General features: G+C 49.4%; 1 protein-coding gene across 2 annotated transcripts in view; it reads right to left on the bottom strand.

Annotated features, from left to right (window-relative positions):
* The window catches only part of LOC146025705 (interleukin-1 receptor-associated kinase-like 2), a 49,243-nt gene that overhangs the window by 4,789 nt on the left and 18,695 nt on the right, over positions 1–25,759 (bottom strand). The window contains exons 1-12 of one of the 2 annotated variants that reach the window (XM_083155717.1): positions 17,976–18,392; positions 13,937–14,104; positions 11,407–11,586; positions 11,208–11,318; positions 10,065–10,168; positions 9,450–9,638; positions 7,834–7,898; positions 6,466–6,577; positions 2,237–2,346; positions 1,762–1,954; positions 1,514–1,576; positions 1,208–1,417 (exon numbers count right to left, since the gene is read on the bottom strand). In XM_083155717.1, the coding sequence (XP_083011843.1) occupies positions 1,208–1,417; positions 1,514–1,576; positions 1,762–1,954; positions 2,237–2,346; positions 6,466–6,577; positions 7,834–7,898; positions 9,450–9,638; positions 10,065–10,168; positions 11,208–11,318; positions 11,407–11,586; positions 13,937–14,057 (1,458 nt within the window). In that variant the 5' untranslated portion in view covers positions 14,058–14,104; positions 17,976–18,392. Of the gene's footprint in view, positions 1–1,207; positions 1,418–1,513; positions 1,577–1,761; positions 1,955–2,236; positions 2,347–6,465; positions 6,578–7,833; positions 7,899–9,449; positions 9,639–10,064; positions 10,169–11,207; positions 11,319–11,406; positions 11,587–13,936; positions 14,105–17,975; positions 18,393–25,759 lie in introns of those variants that run through there. The other variant, XM_083155716.1, reaches the window with a different exon arrangement.

The following is a 25,759-nucleotide window of genomic DNA, read 5'->3' as shown; positions in this document are numbered from 1 at the left end:
GCCTGATTCTATTGGTAACCCGGATTCCATTGGTAACTAAAGGGTCCTGATTCCATTGGTAACTAAGAGTCCTGATTCCATTGGTAACTAAGGGCCTGATTTCATTGGTAACCCTGATTCCATTGTTAACTAAGGGTCTGATTCCATTGTTGACTAAGGGTCTGATTCCATTGATAACTAAGGGCCTGATTTCATTGGTAACTAAGGGCCTGATTCCACTGGTTACTAAGGGCCGGATTCCATTGATAACTAAGGGCCTGATTCCATTGGTAACTAAGGGCCTGATTCCATTATAATTAAGGACCTGATTCCATTGGTAACTAAGGGCCTGATTCCATTGGTAACTAAGGGCCTGATTCCACTGGTTACTAGAGGGCCTTATTCCATTGGTAACTAAGGGCCTGATTCCATTATAATTAAGGACCTGATTCCATTGGTAACTAAGGGCCGGATTCCATTGGTTACTAAAGGGCCTGATTCCATTGTAAATAAAGGACCTGATTCCATTGGTTAATAAGGACCTGATTCCATTGGTTAGTAAGGACCTGATTCCTTTGGTTACTAAGGACCTGATTCCTTTGGTTACTAAGGACCTGATTCATTTGGTTACAAAGGACCTGATTCATTTGGTTACTAAGGACCTGATTCCTTTGGTTACTAAGGACCTGATTCCTTTGGTTACTAAGGACCTGATTCCTTTGGTTACTAAGGACCTGATTCCATTGGTAACTAAGGGCCTGATTCCATTGATAACTAAGGGCCTGATTCCATTGATAACTAAGGGCCTGATTCCATTGATAACTAAGGGCCTGATTCCATTATAATTAAGGACCTGATTCCATTTGTACTAAGGACCTGATTCCATTGGCAACTAAGGGCCTGATTCCATTGATAACTAAGGGGCTGATTCCATTAGTAACTAAGGGCCTGATTCCATTGATAACTAAGGGCCTGATTCCATTGATAACTAAGGGCCTGATTCCATTAGTAACTAAGGGCCTGATTCCATTATAATTAAGGACCTGATTCCATTGGTAACTAAGGGCCTGATTCCATTGGTAAGTAAGAGCCTGATTCATACTTGAATGCTATAATGAGGGTTTTGTAAGTGAGTGATTATCTGTGGCATATTGCGCACACATGTTATTGACTGACAGGGAGCGGCCATTTTGTGGGAGGTAACATTCATAGGCTTCATTTGTGTTACCTCTGATAACTGAATCTTCTTTTTCGTCAGACATAAGCAGACTGCTGAAGCCAGACAGTGCGCAGCGTCTCCCTGCAGATTCCCGGGCTTTGTATCCAGGTATTTGGTGCTAATTTCCGTTGCACATACAAACTCTGCAGACTCCATCTTGTTGCCTTTGGACTCCACCCACATCTTTGCCTGCTCCATCTCCAGGAAAACCAGATCTTTCTACGTGGAAGGAGACATCCTGGTGTCAGGTTCTGTGTGCAAGACAGAGCTTGCCATACATACTGTAGCCATAGGGTCTGATACGGCCGTTCTTACCAGGTACGCCGGATCTCTGCTCTTGTCGCAGGCTTTCATCCCCGTAATGATTTCTGCTAGAACCTACAAACAGATCGGATTTACATTGCTGTACAGAAATTGTGCATTTAGCATAAAAAAATGATTGGAAATTGCTAAGTGCCCGCTGCCATATTTCTTGGAAAGTCTCTTTCACACGGTCAGTGATTTGGATCAATAGATAATACACACTCCTGTATTTTGTAATCAGGCCTTGTTTCCCGGCTTACCACGCCAGAGGAGAAGATGTCAGTGTGTGCGGTAAGCTGGCCGCTCCTCAGGAAGCTGTCCGACAGGTAGGGCTGGAATCTCTGCAAGTCGCAGGTTTTCATCTGAGTGTAACTCACTGATCGGTCCGTATGCAGACAAGGCCGAGCGTGGCCCAGCTTTGGGGAGAAATCCTGGTCCAGCAACACGTTGGAACTGAAAGGAAAACAGAACGTGGATTAAATTCGTACGAATCCGTATGAACACCTCAAACATTTGGCACTGAAAGGGTTAATGGTTGCCGGAAAAATGAAAGAGGAAACAAAACTGTAACACACAGGAAGGCAGAGATAGCTCCCAGCAATAGCGGATGTGCTTGTGTGTGTACTGCAGCCAGGGAAGTCCAGTGGTGGGTCCTATGTGTCATGCGGTTATCAGGGGACACTGCGATACTTTAATATGGGAAGGGAGAGAACATCTGATACACGTGGCTCCCACCTCCTAATATTTCCATGGAATATCCCGGACTGGTGCAGGTGGTGGACGGCGTGGAGGAGCCCTGTAGCGATGCGCAGCCTCCTCTCCCAGCTCAGAGTGTGAGCTCCGGCCTGTAATACACATAACGCAGGGCATAATTCAGGTTTGTTAGCAAAAGCAAAAAAAGCACTCAACTGGGCAAAACCCATGCTGCACTGCAGGTGGGCCACTGAAGCTCCAACTGGGCAAAACCCATGCTGCACTGCAGGTGGGCCACTGAAGCTCCAACTGGGCAAAACCCATGCTGCACTGCAGGTGGTCCACTGAAGCTCCAACTGGGCAAAACCCATGCTGCACTGCAGGTGGGCCACTGAAGCTCCAACTGGGCAAAATCCATGCTGCACTGCAGGTGGGCCACTGAAGCTCCAACTGGGCAAAACCCATGCTGCACTGCAGGTGGGCCACTGAAGCTCCACATGGCTGAAATAGATCCACATAGCTAAGGTTGACATGGCTGCAAGGCCGACACAAGCATTAGGTCGACAGTCAAAAGGTCGACATAGGTTCTTCACTTGTTTGGTCCAGAATGTCGACATGGTCACCGTCAAAGTGTACCGCACCTTGCTACTCGGCACACTATTCTATTCTCCCTCCCTTGTGGATGGTAGGGCATGAAATACCGCCTGTCGGCACATGTCGGCTCAAAAAAACAATGTCGACCTTTTGACTCTCGACCTAGCCATTGTCGACCTAATGCACTGTCGACCTTACAACAATGTCGGCTAATTTCATGTGTCGACCGAAGCCATGTCGACCTTCAGTGGACGACCAAATGCATGTCGACATTATACATGTCAACCTAACGACCGTACACCATGTAACACGTGCAGAGAGAGTTAGCTTTGCATCTGCCTCAGTGCAACATCCCTTAGTGTGATCATTCTTGTGCATCTGCCCCAGTGCAACCTCCCTTACTGTGATCATTCTTGTGCATCTGCCTCAGTGCAACATCCCTTAGTGTGATCATTCTTGTGCATCTGCCCCAGTGCAACCTCCCTTACTGTGATCATTCTTGTGCATCTGCCCCAGTGCAACCTCCCTTACTGTGATCATTCTTGTGCATCTGCCCTAGTGCAACCTCCCTTACTGTGATCATTCTTGTGCATCTGCCCCAGTGCAACCTCCCTTACTGTGATCATTCTTGTGCATCTGCCCCAGTGCAACCTCCCTTACTGTGATCATTCTTGTGCATCTGCCCCAGTGCATCCTCCCTTACTGTGATCATTCTTGTGCATCTACCCCAGTGCAACCTCCCTTACTGTGATCATTATTGTGCATCTGCCCCAGTGCTACATCCCTTACTGTGATCATTCTTGTGCATCTGCCCCAGTGCAACCTCCCTTACTGTGATCATTCTTGTGCATCTGCCCTAGTGCAACCTCCCTTACTGTGATCATTCTTGTGCATCTGCCCTAGTGCAACCTCCCTTACTGTGATCATTCTTGTGCATCTGCCCCAGTGCAACCTCCCTTACTGTGATCATTCTTATGCATCTGCCCCAGTGCAACATCCTTTACTGTGATCATTCTTGTGCATCTGCCCCAGTGCTACATCCCTTACTGTGATCATTATTGTGCATCTGCCCCAGTGCAACCTCCCTTACTGTGATCATTCTTGTGCATCTGCCCCAGTGCTACATCCCTTACTGTGATCATTCTTGTGCATCTGCCCCAGTGCAACCTCCCTTACTGTGATCATTCTTGTGCATCTGCCCCAGTGCAACATCCCTTAATGTGATCATTCTTGTGCATCTGCCCCAGTGCAACCTCCCTTACTGTGATCATTCTTGTGCATCTGCCCCAGGGCAACATCCCTTACAGTGATCATTCTTGTGCATCTGCCCCAGTGCAACCTCCCTTACTGTGATCATTCTTGTGCATCTGCCCTAGTGCAACCTCCCTTACTGTGATCATTCTTGTGCATCTGCCCCAGGGCAACATCCCTTACAGTGATCATTCTTGTGCATCTGCCCCAGTGCAACCTCCCTTACTGTGATCATTCTTGTGCATCTGCCCTAGTGCAACCTCCCTTACTGTGATCATTCTTGTGCATCTGCCACAGTGCAACCTCCCTTACTGTGATCATTCTTGTGCATCTGCCCCAGTGCAACATCCCTTAATGTGATCATTCTTGTGCATCTGCCCTAGTGCAACCTCCCTTACTGTGATCATTCTTGTGCATCTGCCCCAGGGCAACATCCCTTACAGTGATCATTCTTGTGCATCTGCCCCAGTGCAACCTCCCTTACTGTGATCATTCTTGTGCATCTGCCCTAGTGCAACCTCCCTTACTGTGATCATTCTTGTGCATCTGCCACAGTGCAACCTCCCTTACTGTGATCATTCTTGTGCATCTGCCCCAGTGCAACCTCCCTTACTGTGATCATTCTTGTGCATCTGCCCCAGTGCAACCTCCCTTACTGTGATCATTCTTGTGCATCTGCCCCAGTGCAACCTCCCTTACTGTGATCATTCTTGTGCATCTGCCCCAGTGCAACCTCCCTTACTGTGATCATTCTTGTGCATCTGCCCCAGTGCTACATCCCTTACTGTGATCATTCTTGTGCATCTGCCCCAGTGCAACCTCCCTTACTGTGATCATTCTTGTGCATCTGCCACAGTGCAACCTCCCTTACTGTGATCATTCTTGTGCATCTGCCACAGTGCATCCTCCCTTACTGTGATCATTCTTGTGCATCTGCCCCAGTGCAACCTCCCTTACTGTGATCATTCTTGTGCATCTGTCCCAGGGCAACATCCCTTACAGTGATCATTCTTGTGCATCTGCCCCAGTGCAACCTCCCTTACTGTGATCATTCTTGTGCATCTGCCCTAGTGCAACCTCCCTTACTGTGATCATTCTTGTGCATCTGCCCCAGTGCTACATCCCTTACTGTGATCATTCTTGTGCATCGGCCCCAGTGCAACCTCCCTTACTGTGATCATTCTTGTGCATCTGCCTCAGTGCAACATCCCTTACTGTGATCATTCTTGTACATCTGCCCTAGTGCAACCTCCCTTACTGTGATCATTCTTGTGCATCGGCCCCAGTGCAACCTCCCTTACTGTGATCATTCTTGTGCATCTGCCCCAGTGCAACCTCCCTTACTGTGATCATTCTTGTGCATCTGCCCCAGTGCAACCTCCCTTACTGTGATCATTCTTGTGCATCTGCCCTAGTGCAACCTCCCTTACTGTGATCATTCTTGTGCATCTGCCCCAGTGCTACATCCCTTACTGTGATCATTCTTGTGCATCTGCCCCAGGGCAACCTCCCTTACTGTGATCATTCTTGTGCATTTGCCCCAGTGCTACATCCCTTACTGTGATCATTCTTGTGCATCTGCTCCAGTGCAACCTCCCTTACTGTGATCATTCTTGTGCATCTGCTCCAGTGCTACATCCCTTACTGTGATCATTCTTGTGCATCTGCCCCAGTGCTACATCCCTTACAGTGATCATTCTTGTGCATCTGCCCCAGTGCAACCTCCCTTACTGTGATCATTCTTGTGCATCTGCCCCAGTGCAACCTCCCTTACTGTGATCATTCTTGTGCATCTGCCCTAGTGCAACCTCCCTTACTGTGATCATTCTTGTGCATCTGCTCTAGTGCAACCTCCCTTACTGTGATCATTCTTGTGCATCTGCCCCAGTGCAACCTCCCTTACTGTGATCATTCTTGTGCATCTGCCCTAGTGCAACCTCCCTTACTGTGATCATTCTTGTGCATCTGCCCTAGTGCAACCTCCCTTACTGTGATCATTCTTGTGCATCTGCCCCAGTGCATCCTCCCTTACTGTGATCAGTCTTGTGCATCTGCCCCAGTGCTACATCCCTTACTGTGATCATTCTTGTGCATCTGCCCTAGTGCAACCTCCCTTACTGTGATCATTCTTGTGCATCTGCCCTAGTGCAACCTCCCTTACTGTGATCATTCTTGTGCATCTGCCCCAGTGCATCCTCCCTTACTGTGATCAGTCTTGTGCATCTGCCCCAGTGCTACATCCCTTACTGTGATCATTCTTGTGCATCTGCCCCAGTGCAAGCTCCCTTAATAATCGATAGGATTGCGAATTTGTACAACAGCGATCAACTCTAAATAACCCCCATAGTACAGGAAAACCTTTCCGGAAGATTGTACCTTGTATTATTTTGTAAGGCAATACCTACACACAGAGACAATGCACTTACCTCCTGCAGAGCAGAATCTAGGGAACCATTCTTCATGAACTGGTGGATGAGGCAGAAGTGCTTGTTCTCCAGGCAGAAGCCCAGCAGTGGCAGCAGGTTTTGGTGCGCACAACTGAAACATAAACTGGACGAGATCAGCCACAAGATTTCTGCCATTATATACATACATCATCAGGAACAGAGTGGGGACAGATGGTTCCTATCCCTGCCACATATGGGAAGATTCAGAGGCTCCATATCTGGATTTAATGTCATTAAACAGAGCGTAATGTGGACACATTGGGCCAGATGCACTAAGCTTCAAAAGTGATAAAATGGAGAGTGATAAACCGCCAACCAATCAGCTCCTGCCTGACATTTTTCAAACACAGCCTGTGACATGGCAGGTAGGAGCTGATTGGCTAGCTGTTTATCACTCTCCATTTTATCACTTTTGAAGCTTAGTGCATCTGGCCCACAGTATTCAGCATGAAGGCGGACACACGCTTTGCTTTACATCTGACCACTAAGAGCTAATACTGCATTTCCAATGGGTCATCCTTAGGGTCTGCCCTGGAGTCCGAATCAAGCCCAGTGAGTGTAGGGTCTGCCATGGGCACAGAATCAGGCCCAGTGAGTGTAGGGTCTGCCATGGACTCAGAATCAGGCCCAGTGAGTGTAGGGTCTGCCATGGACTCAGAATCAGGCCCAGTGAGTGTAGGGTCTGCCATGGGCACAGAATCAGGCCCAGTGAGTGTAGAGTCTACCATGGACACAGAATCAGGCCCAGTGAGTGTAGGGTCTACCATGGACTCAGAATAAGGCCCAGTAAGTGTAGGGTCTGCTATGGACTCAGAATCAGGCCCAGTGAGCGTTGTTTCAGCCATGGACTCCAAATCAGGCCCAGTGAGCGTAGGGTCTGCCATGAACTCAGAACCAGGCCCAGTGAGCATAGGGTCTGTCATGGACTCCAAATCAGGCCCAGTGAGCATAGGGTCTGCCATGGACTCCAAATCAGACCCAGTGTGTGTAGGGTCTGCCATGGACTCCAAATCAGACCCAGTGTGTGTAGGGTCTGCCATGGACTCAGAATCAGGCCCAGTGAACGTAGGGTCTGCCATGGGCACGGAATCAGGCCCAGTGAGTGTTTTTTTTTCTGCCATGGACTCCAAATCAGGCCGAGTGAGCGTAGGGTCTGTCATGGACTTCAAATCAGGCCCAGTGAGCAAAGGGTCTGCCATGGACTCCGAAACAGGCCCAGTACGTGTAGAGTCTGCCATGGACTCAGAATCAGACCCAGGGAGCATAGGGTCTGCCATGGACAACATATCAATACATGTAAGCAGTGACACAGACAGAATATTCTTGTGTGTCAGTTTCTTCTCTTACCGAAAGCTTATTTGTGCTTCTGTGTGGAAGAAGGAATGTAACCTGTCTGTCTGCTCGCTCTGTATCTGCAGGGGAAACACAAATATTGCTGACATGACCACAAAACAAATATATCTATTAGATATATATATTAGAATCATCCTACTTTAGCAGAGTCACTTAGCCAATAAGAGAGCAGGAGAACACCAGTACGAAAATATAAATACAATGCTTTGTAATATATCAAATAAAACAGCTGCAGGTATATTATACCATCAATAAACGCATCCCACCTCACTAACTCAGTAACAGCTTCTCTCCATCTATCTCTCCATCACACTCTCCATGTCCCGAGGGCTGACCTTCCCCTCAATAACTCACAGCTTCTCTCCATCACATTCTCCATGTCCCCAGGGCTGACCCTCACAGCTTCTCTCCATCACACTTTCCCCGTCCCCAGGGCTGCCCCTCACCTCTGTAACTCACAGCCGCTCTTCATCACACTCTCCCTGTCCCCAGGGCTGCCCCTCACCTCTGTATCTCACAGCCTCTCTCCATCGCACTCTCCCTGTCCCCAGGGCTGCCCCTCACCTCTGTAACTCACAGCTTCTCTCCATCACACTCTCCCTGTCCCCAGGGCTGCCCCTCACCTCTGTAACTCACAGCCTCTCTCCATCGCACTCTCCCCATCCCCAGGGCTGCCCCTCACCTCTATCTCACAGCCTCTCTCCATCACATTCTCCCCGTCCCCAGGGCTGCCCCTCACCTCTGTATCTCACAGCCTCTCTCCATCACATTCTCCCCGTCCCCAGGGCGGCCCCTCACCTCTGTAACTCACAGCCTCTCTCCATCACACTTTCCCCATTCCCAGGGCTGCCCCTTACCTCTGTCTCACAGCCTCTCTCCATCACACTCCCCCCGTCCCCAGGGCGGCCCCTCACATCTGTAACTCACAGTCTCTCTCCATCACACTCTCCCCGTCCCCAGGGCTGCCCCTCACCTCTGTAACTCACAGTCTCTCTCCATCACACTCTCCCTGTCCCCAGGGCTGCCCCTCACCTCTGTGTATCTCACAGCCTCTCTCCATCACAGTCTCCCCGTCCCCAGGGCTGCCCCTCACCTCTGTATCTCACAGCCTCTCTCCATCACGTTCTCCCCGACCCCAGGGCGGCCCCTCACCTCTGTAACTCACAGCCTCTCTCCATCACACTCTCCCCGTTCCCAGGGCTGCCCCTCACCTCTGTATCTCACAGCCTCTCTCCATCACACTCTCCCCGTCCCCAGGGCTGCCCCTCACCTCTGCAACTCACAGCTTCTCTCCATCACGCTCTCCCCGTCCCCAGGACGGCCCCTCACCTCTGTAACTCACAGCCTCTCTCCATCACACTCTCTCCGTCCCCAGGGCTGCCCCTCACCTCTGTATCTCACAGCCTCTCTCCATCACACTCTCCCTGTCCCCAGGGCTGCCCCTCACCTCTGCAACTCACAGCTTCTCTCCATCACACTCTCCCCGTCCCCAGGGCTCTCTCGATGTAGTGAGAATCCCCAGCACTTTCTTTTTGTCATCAGAGATACCTTCTCAATATAGCACAATGACCATCCCGGCAATGTACTAATAAAATGTGATAATAATTTACCTGCTTGAGCCACTTTATGGCATATATTCTGTCTGCTTTCCGGCCTACAAAGACATCAGCAAATTGTCCGCTATGTATTCTCCGGTCAGCGCTGAAGTTGTCTGTGGCTTTGTCCAGCAGCTGCGGAGTCCAATGCTGGCAGGATGTGCCCGGGGTCAGGCTGATCTCCTGCTGGGGGATGCTCAGTGCCTTGTATGAGACAGAGGTTATTTATCACCTCATTCAATAAAGTAGTGCCTAGAACAGTTCTACATCCATTCGTTAATGACCCCATCACCCACTGCTGCTCCCACCCCACACAGACACACCCCCTTGTGTCTCTCTGACCCACACAAGTGTCTCTCCAGCCGCAGCAATAGAACATTGTTAGAATATCGCACACTAATATACAGCCTGAAATTGCTAATTACAGTAGAATTTAGATGTCCAGCCACCCAGGTGCCCCTGGGCATTTATATTAATGTCATTGTGTATTTTACCATTATATACATGACCAATATCATTTATTCTATATAAGTGCAATTGTAGATGACATAGAAGAAGGTCTACAGCTGAAGGCTGGTGATATTATGATGTTATCGTGGGTAACTGAAGACACAATGACATCACATTTACCTGGTCCGTGCTGGACACCTGGACAGCATCTGAGTCTATGTGCAGGGATAGCAGCATGTCAGCCGGGGGAGGGGGTGGCGATGGGAACGATTCTGCACCAAATGCTGGAATAAAGAATTAAGCAGTGACCAATAACAGCACAGGAATACCCGTTCACTGCACAGTAACACCCAATCACAGCACATTAGCAACCAATTACAGCACAGGAACACCCAATCATAGCACAGTAACACCCAATCACTGCACAGTAACACCCAATCACAGCACATTAGTAACCGATTACAGCACAGTAACACCTAATAACATCACAGTAACACCCAATCACAGCACATTAGTAACCAATTACAGCACAGTAACACCCAATCACAGCACACTAATAACCAATCACAGCACAGTAACACCCAAACACAGCACATTAGTAACCAATTACAGCACAGTAACACCTAATAACATCACAGTAACATCCAATCACAGCACTTTAGTAAGCAATTACAGCACAGTAACACCTAATAACATCACAGTAACACCCAATCACAGCACAGTAATAACCAATCACAGAACAGTAGTACCTAATCACAGCACAGCACTACCCAATCACTGTACAGTAACATCCAATCACAGAACAGCAGAACTCAATCACAGCATGGTAACACCCAATCACAGCATGGTAACACCCAAACATGGCATAACAGTACCAAATCACAGCACAGTATCATCCAATCACAGAATAATAGTACCCAATCACAGCATGATAACACCCAATCACAGCACTGTAACACCCTATCACAGCAGAGTAATACCCAATAAATGCACAGTAATACCCAATCACAGCACAGTAATACCCAATCACAGCACAGTAGTACCTAATCACTGCACAGCAACATCCAATCACAGAACAGCAGAACTCAATCACAGCATGGTAACAACCAATCACAGAACAGTAACACCCAAACACATCATGATAATACCCAATCACAGCACTGTAACACCCTATCACAGCAGAGTAATACCCAATAAATGCACAGTAATACCCAATCCCAGGACAGCATTACCCAATCACTGCACAGTATCATCCAATCATAGAACAGTAGTACAGATAAAACCCAATCACAGCACGGTAACACCCAATCACATAGTTATTACCTGAAACCTTTTCAGTTGAATGGTTACTGTTTGTGCAGCTCTCTTCTGCTCCGGAGCGCTGGCCTGTTCTCCTCTCCTCAGCCAGAGGAACAATTCCAGAACTATTGGAACCTACAATTAAGTATAAACACCCAATTCTGTATCACAGCCAGATCTGCGCTGCCAGTCACCTGCTTCCACCGATAGGCAAGACACTCACATTGCCGGAGGATGTCCAATGCCCGGTATAGCTCCAGGTTCTGAAGGATGGCTTCCAATTCTTGTACAGTGGCCAATTTCTGCCCCCAACTCCACAGCACCTCCCGGGTCACGCCGTCCCCCGCTTTCCGCTTCATCCAGAACCGCTGCACAGTCGTTTGGTCATTCATGATAAAGGATGCTAAATAAAAACACAGGCGCCTTTTAAGAGAGACAACAAAATGTAATCCAGTACACAGCACACTGCCTCACTTTTACTACTGTTCACTATTGTTATGTGGGGAGGACTGAATGCCTTGTTGGGGAAATGTGTGTCAGTTTTGGAGCTTATGGGTCTGAATATATGTTAGGGCCTTATGGGGGAAGGGCGAATCTGGGGGCGTCTGAGTGTCATGTAGCGGAATTTTGGAGCAAGCGAGAGGCATTAGTGACGGAACTTGTGGTGGTGAAATATAATTGCCCCCCCCTCACCTAAATTCACAATATGCAATAGGGCAGTGGGTGACAGGGAGAAACAAAGGGTGAGAGGCATAAACAGTGGATGACAGAAAGAGGGTGACAAAGAGAGGTAGAGGGTAACAGGAAGAGGCAGGGGAGGCAGAGGGTGAAAGGGAAAAATAGTGGATGATAGAGAGAGGCAGAGGGTGACAGGGAAAAACAGTGGGTGACAGGGGGATGCAGAGTGTGGCAGGGAAAAACAGTGGGTGACAAGAAGAGGGTGACAGGCATAAACAGTGGATGACAAGAAAGAGGGTGACAATGAGAGGTAGAGGGTGACAGAAAGAGGCAGGGGGAGTCAGAGTATGATAGGGGAAACCATTGGGCAACAGGAAGAGGGTGACAGGGAGAGGCAGAGGGTGAGAGGAAGAGGCAGAGAAAGGCAGAAGGTGACAGGGAAAAACAGTGGGCGACTGGAAGAGGCAGAGGGTGATGGTGAGGCAGAGGGTGACAGGGAGAGGCAGAGTGTTACAGTCAAAAAGAGTAGATGACAGGGAGAGGCAGAGGGTGACAGAAAAAGGCAAGGGAAGACAGATGGTGACAGGAGGAGGGTAACAAGGAGAAGCAGAAGGTGACAGGGGAGGCAGTGTGTGACAGGGAAAACCAGTGGGTGACAGGAAGAGGGTGGCAGGGAGAGGCAGAGTGTGACAGGAAAAAACAGTGGGTGACAGGGAGAGGCAGAGGGTAATGGTGATGCAGATGGTGTCAGGGAGAGGCAGAGGGTGATGGTGAGGCAGAGGGTGACAGGGAAAAAGAGTAGGTGACAGGGAGAGGCAGAGGGTGACAGAAAGAGGCAAGGGGAGAAAGAGAGTAACAGGGAAAAACAGTGGGTGACAGGAAGAGGGTAACAGGGAGAAGCAGAAGGTGACAGGGAAAACCAGTGGGTGACAGGAAGAGGGTGACAGGGGAAGCAGTGGGCCCCTTAGTCCTCACTGTTGCACCTGACCAATAGAGTTCCGGCCTCTGTCCTGGCCTACCTAGGTCATTTTCAGGCTGTTTTTTTTGCATTCAGCAGCCACTGAAGTACATAAGATATTGCCCATCCCCTGCTCTGGGACCACTCGTCATACGTACAATAACATATAAATACAATTACATATGAGCAGCAATGTGATATTGAGAAATAGTTATAGATAGTGGGGCAACAAAATATATAAAGGCTTATTATGAGTGATATGAAAATGTTGCCCAGGTGCAGGAGCTGAGCAGAAAAGCTGCAATGCAGGGGGGTAGATGCACAATCTGTTGCATGCAGGACAGATACTGCATGCTCTTGCATCAGTATAATGGCCGGCTCTGTCTATACCTTGAATATCAGACCAATGATAGCCCGGCACCCCCCTACCCCACCCAACTCAAAGCTAAATTGTGCAATTTGTATTTTCCTTTCCGCATCATACCATACTTTTCCCAGGTGCAGCCAATGGTGAGACTTAAATCCCTGTCTCGACCATTAACCACACTTCCGTCATCATAGAGACTTGAGAAACTGCTGGCAGCCACTCCTAGTGTAACAAGAGCAGCTGCAGCCAGAGAGGGAGAGCTAGGCGGAGAGGGGTTTGACAATAGGTATAGAATAATGACATCACAGAGCAGGTGATCTAGAACTCCCCCCCCCCCCCCCCCCCCTTCCCCTAAAGACTGGGGCGACCAATGTTCTCAAATCCATCTACTAATAGCAAATATACTTGCAGTGTAATATATTTTTTTGACATCAGAATGTCGACATCAGTATGTCAACACTGATGAAATGTCAACAAGATTAGAATGTCGATAAAACGGTGGCTTCAGTAGCATCTGCCGACTTATGGCAGATCCTACGTCACTTCCAGCAGTAACCCTTAGCCCTACACCTAGTGCCTAACCCCACCCCTTTCTGGTCTCTGCAGAATGTCAACATTCGAATGCCGCCATTATAAACATGTCGACAGTCTGCAGTAATGACAGAAATGGGACTGATTAGAACAAAAGGCTTTGGGGAATGAATTGCCACGCATGTGCGAGGTTACAGAGAGGCAGCAGGTATATCGCACCGAAGCGTAGCCACTCCCAGTCGTTCAGGCAGTCGACGCAGCGACAGAACTCGTCCAGAACCCTGGCGGGGATGTCTATGATCAGAGGCGAATCGCTGCTGCTCCGCAACGAACTTGTCATCTTCGGCTTTTTTCCTGATCGACGGCCCCAGATATGACGGCGCCAATCTATAAAGAGAATGATAAATGATCAATGCAAATTTCTGCCGTATTGTGGGTGTGTGATCAGTGCCGGCTCCTACACTGTGGGGTACATTTACTAGGATGGGAGGAGTTCTGTTGAAGATGGGATGTTTCCCATAGCAACCAGATTCCTCTTAGTTATTTACCACCTCCTAGAAGATAATAGGCAGAATCTGATTGGTTGCTATGGGCCACAAACCAGTTCAATAGACTATGGTGTCATCCCCTTGTGACGTCACTGTCACCCACCTTTGACATATGCAAGTTCACACAAGCAGGAGCCTGTAAGAAAAAATGATTAGGAAGCAGTTAGGGGCCACAAGTGAGGACTTGGGAGGGCCACTTGTGGCCCCATAGCCACCTGTTGCTCATCACTGATACTAATAATTACATCTTAACTGTTCAGATCATGTATGCTGGCAAATTTTAGCCTGCTAGGGGAGCTATGGGGGAGCGGCAGAGAGGCTGTGGAAGGCTCAGACGGAGCGGGGTGTGCGAGCCTGATGGCGGGTCCTGGCGGTTGGTGATAGAATCGCCAGGACCCGCAACAATCAAAGGTTCTCTAAGTACAAAAAGTATGTGAAGCATCTACTCTTTGGACTAAATAGCAGCGCATCTAGAACAAAACACACGGAGCACATTGCACCGTGTGTGGGAACCTAAAGAAACATACAGACACATCCACAGCATACAGCAAGAATTACACAACACTGCCATACATCACATTCCTGTTACATCACGACTCGGGCATTGGTACCTGTCCTATAACACGCCATACATCACATTCCTGTTACATTACGAGCCTGGCATTGGTACCTGTCCTATAACACGCCATACATCACCTTCCTGTTACATCACGACCCGGGCATTGGTACCTGTCCTATAACACGCCATACATCACATTCCTGTTACATCACGACCCGGGCATTGGTACCTGTCCTATAACACGCCATACATTGCATTCCCGTTACATCACAAGCCGGGCATTGGTACCTGTCCTATAACACGCCATACATCACATTCCTGTTATATCACAAGCCGGGCATTGGTACCTGTCCTTTAACACGCCATACATCACATTCCTGTTATATCACAAGTCGGGCATTGGTACCTGTCTTATAACACGCCATACATTACATTTCTGTTACACCACAAGCCGGGCATTGGTACCTGTCCTATAACACGCCATACATCACATTCCTGTTACATCACAAGCCGGGCATTGGTACCTGTCCTATAACACGCCATACATCACATTCCTGTTATATCACAAGCCGGGCATTGGTACCTGTCCTATAGCACGCCATACATCACATTCCTGTTATATCACAAGCCGGGCATTGGTACCTGTCTTATAACACGCCATACATTACATTTCTGTTACACCACAACCCGGGCATTAGTACCTGTCCTATAACACGCCATACATCACATTCCTGTTACACCACAAGCCGGGGATTGGTACCTGTCCTATAACACGCCATACATCACATTCCTGTTACACCACAAGCCGGGCATTGGTACCTGTCCTATAACACGCCATACATCACATTCCTGTTACATCACAAGCCGGGCATTGGTACCTGTCCTATAACACGCCATACATCACATTCCTGTTACATCACGACCCGGGCATTGGTACCTGTCCTATAACACGCCATACATCGCATTCCTGTTACATCACAAGCCGGGCATTGGTACCTGTCCTATAACACGCCATACATCACATTCCTGTTATATCACAAGCCGGGCATTGGTACCTGTCCTATAGCACGCCATACATCACATTCCTGTTATATCACAAGCCGGGCATTGGTACCTGTCTTATAACACGCCATACATTACATTTCTGTTACACCACAACCCGGGCATTGGTACCTGTCCTATAACACGCCATACATCACATTCCTGTTACATCACAAGCCGGGCATTGGTACCTGTCCTATAACACGCCATACATCACATTCCTGTTACATCACAAGCCGGGCATTGGTACCTGTCCTATAACACGCCATACATCACCTTCCTGTTACACCACGAGCCAGGCATTGGTACCTGTCCTATAACACGCCATACATAACATTTCTGTTACATCACAAGCCGGGCATTGGTACCTGTCCTATAACACGCCATACATTACATTCCTGTTACATCACAAGCCGGGCATTGGTACCTGTCCTATAACACACCATACATTACATTCCTGTTACATCACAAGCCGGGCATTGGTACCTGTCCTATAACACACCATACATTACATTCCTGTTACACTACAAGCCGGGCATTGGTACCTGTCCTATAACACGCCATACATCACCTTCCTGTTACACCACAAGCCTGGCATTGGTACCTGTCCTATAACACGCCATACATCACATTCCTGTTACACCACAAGCCTGGCATTGGTAACTGTCCTATAACATGCCATACATCACCTTCCTGTTACACCACAAGCCTGGCATTGGTACCTGTCCTATAACACGCCATACATCACATTCCTGTTACACCACAAGCCGGGCATTGGTACCTGTCCTATAACACGCCATACATTACATTTCTGTTACATCACAAGCCGGGCATTGGTACCTGTCCTATAACACGCCATACATCACATTCCTGTTACACCACAAGCCGGGCATTGGTACCTGTCCTATAAAACACCATACATTACATTCCTGTTACATCACAAGCCGGGCATTGGTATCTGTCCTATAACACGCCATACATCATATTCCTGTTACATCACAAGCCGGGCATTGGTACCTGTCCTATAACACGCCATACATCACATTTCTGTTACACCACAAGCCGGGCATTGGTACCTGTCCTATAACACGCCATACATCACCTTCCTGTTACACCACAAGCCTGGCATTGGTACCTGTCCTATAACACGCCATACATCACATTCCTGTTACACCACAAGCCGGGCATTGGTACCTGTCCTATAACACGCCATACATCACATTCCTGTTACACCACAAGCCGGGCATTGGTACCCGTCCAATAACACGCCATACATCACAGTCCTGTTACACTACAAGCCGGGCATTGGTACCTGTCCTATAACACGCCATACATCACCTTCCTGTTACACCACGAGCCGGGCATTGGTACCTGTCCTATAACACGCCATACATTACATTCCTGTTACATCAGGACACGGGCATTGGTACCTGTCCTATAACACACCATACATTACCTTCCTGTTACATTACGAGCCGGGCATTGGTACCTGTCCTATAACAAGCCATACATCACATTCCTGTTACACCACGAGCCGGGCATTGGTACCTGTCCTATAACACGCCATACATCACATTCCTGTTACACCACAAGCCGGGCATTGGTACCTGTCCTATAACACGCCATACATCACATTCCTGTTACACCACGAGCCGGGCATTGGTACCTGTCCTATAACACGCCATACATCACATTCCTGTTACACCACAAGCCGGGCATTGGTACCTGTCCTATAACACGCCATACATCACATTCCTGTTACACCACGAGCCGGGCATTGGTACCTGTCCTATAACACACCATACATTACCTTCCTGTTACATTACGAGCCGGGCATTGGTACCTGTCCTATAACAAGCCATACATCACATTCCTGTTACATCAGGACCCGGGCATTGGTACCTGTCCTATAACACGCCATACATTGCATTCCCGTTACATCACAAGCCGGGCATTGGTACCTGTCCTATAACACGCCATACATTACATTCCTGTTACATCAGGACCCGGGCACTGGTACCTGTCCTATAACACACCATACATTGCATTCCCGTTACATCACAAGCCGGGCATTGGTACCTGTCCTATACTATAACACACCATACATTACCTTTCTGTTAGATCAGGAGCCGGGTGAAATGCTTGTGAGAGTCTGTGAAATGTGGAAGTAGAGTAAATGCTGGGTCCAGCATATCAGCTGTCAGTGCCGGCAGTTCCCAGGGTGTTGCTGTACGGCTTGCAGGGGGGGGGGGGGAGAGAGTTTTCCTGCCTTATGTAACAGGATTTTCCTCACATCAGGGGTGATGGATGCTGCTGCAAGTCCCTGGGATCCCCCAGCTGCTTCCCGTAAGAGCTGGCACTCTACACTACACGCCCTGTAAGAAGCAGGAACTTCCCTCTGTGAAACTAGGGGGGTGTTCTGTAGCTACCTGGGTGTCACACAACCAGTAGAACAGGAAGCGCAGAGTGTGGATGAGATCCAGGTCTGACCTGATGCTGCTATACAGGCTGATAGGAAGTGCCGGAGCTTCTACTGCCACAGCCTGTACCGAAGTGTTTATCAATCACACTCAGGGCTATTTTTGTGCAGGCTCCAGCAGGAACTGAGGCCCTTATTCTAGTTCACTCTTTCAGACAAAATATTTCTTAGATGGACAAAACCATGTGCACTGCAGGTGAGGCAGGTGTTACTTGTGCAGAGATAATTAGATTTGGGTGGGGTTTTACACCTGCCTCACCTGCAGTGCACATGGTTTTGTCCATCTAAGAAATATTTTGTCTGAAAGAGTGAACTAGAATAAGGGCCTCAGTTCCTGCTGGGGCCTGCACAAAAATAGCCCTGATCACACTAGTGTGCCTTGAGCGGTTCTCAGGTGTGCCCCCAGATCTAAGAGATGCCCAAACCAGTTTACAGCCACCACCAGTTCAACTGTTATTTACTGGACTCTTCTTTTCATGTGAAGGGACAATGTATTTTATTTTTGTTACATGTGGGGACCAGTGAGATTGTTTTTTATATATGGGGGCCAATGTTTTTTTTCCTGTGGGGGCCAATGTGTTTTGCCCTGTGGGGATCTCAAGGTGTGCCTTGGCAATTTTAAAATCTAATTTAGTGTGCCGCAAGGTAAAAAGGTTGAAAATCACTGCTGTACCAGCTGCATGTGCCCTGGTTACCTGCCGCTAGGAACATGTACGGGTGATAGGGTAGACAGTAACTAGGTATACAGTCAATAGGTAGACACAGGAAATGGTTGACATAAGTCTTCACTTTTATTATGTCATTGGTGTCACCGGAGCATACAGACCCCCAATTAGTTTCCACCGTATCCTCGCGTGGCGCGCTGCTCTCCCTTGCTTCAGGATAATTTACATTCCCGATTCTACTCCACGTGGATGATAAAGAAAGAAAAACGTCAAAATAAAGAGGAAAAAAATTGTGAAAAAAATCATGTTGACCTTTCCATCGACAGTCTGATACCCGGGGAATATGGCGCCTTTTCCCCCTAACTGGCAGCGATATTTCTGTATGAGCAGGGAGTGTTCATAGACAGATGTGATGCATTATTAGATGTAACACTAATTACCAGTCAGTTACAGCATTTAATACATTTCCTCTATGGTGCTACCTGATTGGTGCTTTCACTGAATGTCCTCACTGTCCCCCAATGCAGTGGCGTAACTACTGTAAGGCAGCCCCAGCTGCCACTTGGGGGGAGCAAGCCACAGTGGGGTCTATGTGGGCGCCAGCACCCGCTTGACGCACTGACACGGTGCTGCCCCATCGCTGTCCACTGGCTGAGCACCGGAGGCTAGTCAGACACAGCGCGGGTGCGGCCATGGCAGAGATGACAAATTCCCCCACTGTTACCCCACTGGTGCCGTTACTGTTGTCCTCACTGTCACCCCACTGATGCTGTTACTGTTGTCCTCATTGTCCCCCACTGGTACTGTTACTATCCTTACTGGTGCTGTTACTGTTGTCTTCACTGTCATCCTTACTGTTACCCCACTGGTGCCGTTACTGTCGTACTCACTGTCACCCCACTGGTGCTGTTACTGTTGTCCACACTTTCACCCCACTGGTGCTGTTACTGTTCTCACTGTCACCCACCTGGTGATGTTACTGTTCTCCTCACTGTCACCCCACTGGTGCTGTTACTGTTGTCCTCACTGTCACCTCCCTGGTGCCGTTACCGTTGTCCTCACTGTCAACCCACTGGTGCTGTTACCGCTGTCCACACGGTCACCCCACTGGTGATGTTACTGTTGTTCTCACTGTCACCCCACTGCTGATGTTACTGTTGTTCTCACTGTCACCCCACTGGTAATGTTACTGTTGTTCTCACTGTCACCCCACTGGTGATGTTACTGTTGTTCTCACTGTCACCCCACTGGTGATGTTACTGTTGTCCTCACCGTCTCCCCACTGGTGCTGTTACTGTTGTCCTCACTGTCCCCCACTGGTGCCGTTACTGTTGTCCTCACTGTCACCCCACTGGTGCCGTTACTGTTGTCCTCACTGTCACCCCACTGGTGCCGTTACTGTTGTCCTCACTGTCTCCCCACTGGTGCTGTTACTGTTGTCCTCACTGTCTCCCCACTGGTGCCGTTACTGTTGTCCTCACTGTCACCCCACTGGTGCCGTTACTGTTGTCCTCACTGTCACCCCACTGGTGCCGTTACTGTTGTCCTCACTGTCACCCCACTGGTGCCGTTACTGTTGTCCTCACTGTCTCCCCACTGGTGCCGTTACTGTTGTCCTCACTGTCTCCCCACTGGTGCCGTTACTGTTGTCCTCACTGTCACCCCACTGGTGCCGTTACTGTTGTCCTCACTGTCACCCCACTGGTGCCGTTACTGTTGTTCTCACTGTCACCCCACTGGTAATGTTACTGTTGTTCTCACTGTCACCCCACTGGTGATGTTACTGTTGTCCTCACTGTCTCCCCACTGGTGCTGTTACTGTTGTCCTCACTGTCCCCCACTGGTGCCGTTACTGTTGTCCTCACTGTCACCCCACTGGTGCTGTTACTGTTGTCCTCACTGTCACCCCACTGGTGCCGTTACTGTTGTCCTCACTGTCTCCCCACTGGTGCTGTTACTGTTGTCCTCACTGTCTCCCCACTGGTGCCGTTACTGTTGTCCTCACTGTCTCCCCACTGGTGCAGTTACTGTTGTCCTCACTGTCTCTCCACTGGTGCTGTTACTGTTGTCCTCACTGTCACCTCACTGGTGCCGTTACTGTTGTCCTCACTGTCACCCCGCTGGTGCTGTTACTGTTGTCCTCACTGTGTCCCCACTGGTGCTGTTACTGTTGTCCTCACTGTCACCCCGCTGGTGCTGTTACTGTTGTCCTCACTGTGTCCCCACTGGTGCCGTTACTGTTGTCCTCACTGTCACCCCACTGGTGTTGTTACTGTTGTCCTCACTGTGTCCCCACTGGTGCCGTTACTGTTGTCCTCACTGTCACCCCACTGGTGTTGTTACTGTTGTCCTCACTGTGTCCCCACTGGTGCAGTTAATTTTGTCCTCACTGTCACCCCGCTGGTGCTGAGAGTGTGTGGTGTTCGGGTCAATGACCTATAATGTAGTTTAGGGATTTGATTTCAGGAAGAACAGACTGTTAGGTCGGCATTCTATCCTGTCAGCAAGTCATCCATGTAGACATCATGACCTCTCACAGGTCACTGCCAACATGCTGACACTTCAACAATGTTGACATTCTTGTGCCAACATGAGAGCTGCCACCTAATACAGCATGGGTCAGATGTTCTAAGCCTTAGGTGATAAAGTGGAGAGTGTTAATGTAGCCCACCAGCTCAAACACAGCCTGTAACATGTCAGTTAGGAGCTGGTTGGTACTTTATCCCTTCCTAGGCTTAGTACATCACAGATCTCAGTGACCGCAACACACGCAGCTAATATATCTGGCCAGGGACCCGTATACTCCTGTGCCAGCCAGTCACACAGGATATCCGAAGTGATGTCAGGCGGCTGGAATTTCCCTATTAGGAGCAGAGTTTCTGATCCAAGTGCACAACAGGAAAACCAGCGCAGAACTGTGCAACACACAAATGTCGTCTTCAGTGTCAGATTGTGCAACTATACAGGGATTACTAGCAGTGGTGGCCCCCTGTTGTCACATACAATGTTATGTCATCAAACGGGCTGGGTGCATTGTTTAGTAACACCCAATCAGATGTTTGTTTACATTTTCTAAACAATGCTAGAAAACGGAAAGTCAAAATGTGATTGGTCAGCAGGCGTTGCAGGATGTTCCAGTGTGTCATCATAATTATGTCTACGCACGTAAGCCAGGAACCACAGACAGACGCCTCAGGGAAGTATTACATATGTAATACACACACACACACACACACACACACACACACACACACACACACACACACACACACACCGCATTGTGGGGCCTGTGGTAAAATGCTCGGTGTAGGCAGATGCAAGACGCACTTTGCATTGATTCTACCCCTTCATGTGACATGTAAAGCTATGAAGCTATAGATTTGTTCATCTATATTAACTTACACTAGGGATGACCATCGATGATTTGAAATCATCGATGGTTTATGGCCAATGTTGAATACTTTTGCCATGGATGGAGGACCAGATGGTTTCCCTCCAGCGATGGCACAGCCAATGATGTTTCGCTTTTTCAAAGTGCCGGGACATGGGGCATAGCCCCGCCCCCGACACCCACAAAGTCCCGTCCCCATTTTTGATTGGCCGACAGGCCAATCAGTCAAACACAATGGATGGCCATAGATATGTAAAAATATCAATGGTCATCCATTGCAGTTTAGCACTATCGATGCCAGTTGCACTATTGCCATTCATGGCTACGATAGCCATCCCCAACTTACACTGCGCCCCTTACGCTAGACCACAAAATACAGCAGAACAGTCAGGGCAGGAAATAGGGTGGTGCGGAAGGTGCCACTGCACACAGCACTGCAGAATAGGGGGCGCTGTTGGCAGCACTTGGAAATTATCTGTTTAAATTACTTTCACTTGTAGCTTCTCTCCCCTCCTTGAAACCCGGAATCTCCTGACCGCTCCCGACTCCTTCGCCAACACCTTCCATCGCTAACATCTATAGAACATTTATACACCCAACCTGAGAGCTTTGCCACCCAGTTACACTGCCCCTTATTACTTTTCAGGGCAATTATCTTACTGGCACAGGGCACCAGAAACTTTATTTATTGCTCTGAGGACAGATATATGCTCCAAAGATCTGTATACACTATGCGATTTGGGCACGATTTCACCCGATTCGGATGAATCGGGCCATGAAATCAGAAGCAGAGCACTTAAAAATATCTCTTATATATTTGGCTACATCTGTCACTCAAAGTGTGTCTGGAGCTATAACGCTGGGTGGAGCCTCTGACTCACATGACTGACTCACATGACAGAGAACCAGCCCAGTGAGCCCACAGACAGTGCCAGACACCCTCTGCCTCTCCATTTTACACATCAAAGACACAGCTACTCACCAGACACACCAGGTGAGCGCCCCACACCTCCATACCTCCCAACATGACCCTCTCCAGGAGGGACAGAATGCTCTGTTTGTGGACTTCCATCTTAATTTATGATTGTCATCACCTGTCATTTTAAACAGGGTAATTGATAAGAAAGGTGTTTAAGCACAGGTGATGGTAATCCATAAATTAAGAAGAAAGTCCAGAAACAGAGCAATGTGTCCCTCCTGGAGAGGGTCATGTTGGGTATGCACCTCCCTCCCTCCCCCCCCCCCCCCCCAGCCCCCCCCCCCCCCATTCACAGCATCCCCACGATTAAATGGCACATGCAAAACACTGACATGGCTATGGTCGACAATGAAAAAGGTTGACAAGATTTATTTGTCACTTTTTCAATGTTTTCATATTCATTCTCATGTGTCGACATGGACACCAATGAAGTGCCACACTTATGTCAACATTTACATGTGTTGACCTTTCTGTGTTGATTTTTTCTTGTGGCGATTCGCGGCACCCCCCGCGACCCCCCTCCCGCGATTTGCAGCACACCCCCCGCAATTCGCGGCACCCCCGGTGACTCCCGCGATTCGCGGCCCCACCCCCTGACACCCCCCCCCCTCCTGCGATTCGCGGCACCCCGCGCCCCCCCCTCCCACGATTCGCGCCAACCCCCCCGGGCCCCCCCCCATTCACGGCATCTCCACGATTAAATGGCACATGCAAAACACTGACATGGCTATGGTCGACAATGAAAAAGGTTGACAAGATTTATTTTTCACTTTTTCAATGTTTTCATATTCATTCTCATGTGTCGACATGGACACCAATGAAGTGCCACACTTATGTCAACATTTACATGTGTTGACCTTTCAGTGTTGATTTTTTCTTGTGGCGATTCGCGGCACCCCCCGCGACACCCTCCCGCGATTTGCAGCACACCCCCCGCAATTCGCGGCACCCCCGGTGACTCCCGCGATTCGCGGCCCCACCCCGTGACACCCCCCCCTCCTGCACCCCGCGACCCCCCCTCCCACGATTCGCGCCAACCCCCCGGGCCCCCCCCTCCCGCGGTTCACGGTGCCCCCCACGACCCCCCCTACCACGATTCCTCACCCCTAACCCCCCCTCCTGTCATTGCAGCAACCCCCGCGACCCACCCTCCCGCGATTCACTGCAACCCCGCCCCCCCCATCCCAAGATTCGCGGCACCCACACCCCCCCCCCAACGCGACCCCCCCTCCCGCAATTCACGGCATCCACCCACGATCCCTCCTCCCGTGATTCGCGGACACCCCTCACCTCCTCCCTCCCCCCCACCCCCGCACGCGATTCACGGCAACCCCAGGATTAAATGGCACATGCAAAACACTGGCACGGCTATGGTCGACAATGAAAAAGGTTGACATGAGTTTTTGAAGATTTATTTTTCTTTTTTTGAATGTTTTCATATTCATTCTCATGTGTCGACATGGACACCGATGAAGTGCCACACTTATGTCAACATTTACATGTGTTGAACTTTCTGTGTTGATTTTTTTCTTGTAGCAATTTTTTTCCAGTGACAACTATGAACTATGTGCACGTCAACCTACACATCATCAACCAATTCTTTGTATAATATATAACACCTGTTCAGTTTTACTGTAGGTGTTTTAAGTCAGACCTTTTTCTGCTACTATTACTGTTTATGTAAATGCATTCTGAATGACAGCAACATCCTACCATCCTTCTACAAGAATATATAACCAACTAAGTGATTCATCACGCCCCGTGCCCCCCCCCCCCTCCCGCAATTCAGGGACCCCCCACGCACCCCCCCTCCCGCGATTCGCAACCCCCCCTCGCGCAATTCACGCCCCCTCCCACGCTTTGCGGACCCCCGCCCTCTCCCGCGATTCGCCGACACCTGTGCCCCCTCCCTCCCTTGATTCACGGCACCCCCCGCGCCCCTCCCGCAATTCATGGCACCCCTAAGCCCCTCTTTAGTCCCCTGTATACTCACACACCCCTATCACTACCCAGCTTCCTGCTCTCCTGAACCGTAACTTCCACCACTGGGGTGTCGCTGACGCTGTTTTGCCCACATGCCCCTATCATGCCTCATAGCCCAGCCTCCTGCTCTCATGCACCCGAACTCCCATCCAGTAGGAGGAGACACTGACTAAGGGCCACCATCCTGTACTGCCACGCTGGACCCTCACCCACTGGCAGAAGCTGCACAGTATCTCCCACCCTCCTCTTTAGTCCCCCTTATGCCCACACACCCCTATCACTACCCAGCCTCCTGTTTTCTTGTGTCGTGACCTCCGCCAGTGGGGAGCCGCTGACTCAGAAACACCCTACTATACTATTGCACACACACACCTAAACAACATGCACACACAGCCCC

Source organism: Crinia signifera, chromosome 8, assembly GCF_055691185.1.
Source record: "Crinia signifera chromosome 8, ASM5569118v1, whole genome shotgun sequence".
NCBI classification, from domain to species: Eukaryota; Metazoa; Chordata; class Amphibia; order Anura; family Myobatrachidae; genus Crinia; species Crinia signifera.
This window is presented reverse-complemented; position numbering and strand designations above follow the sequence as displayed.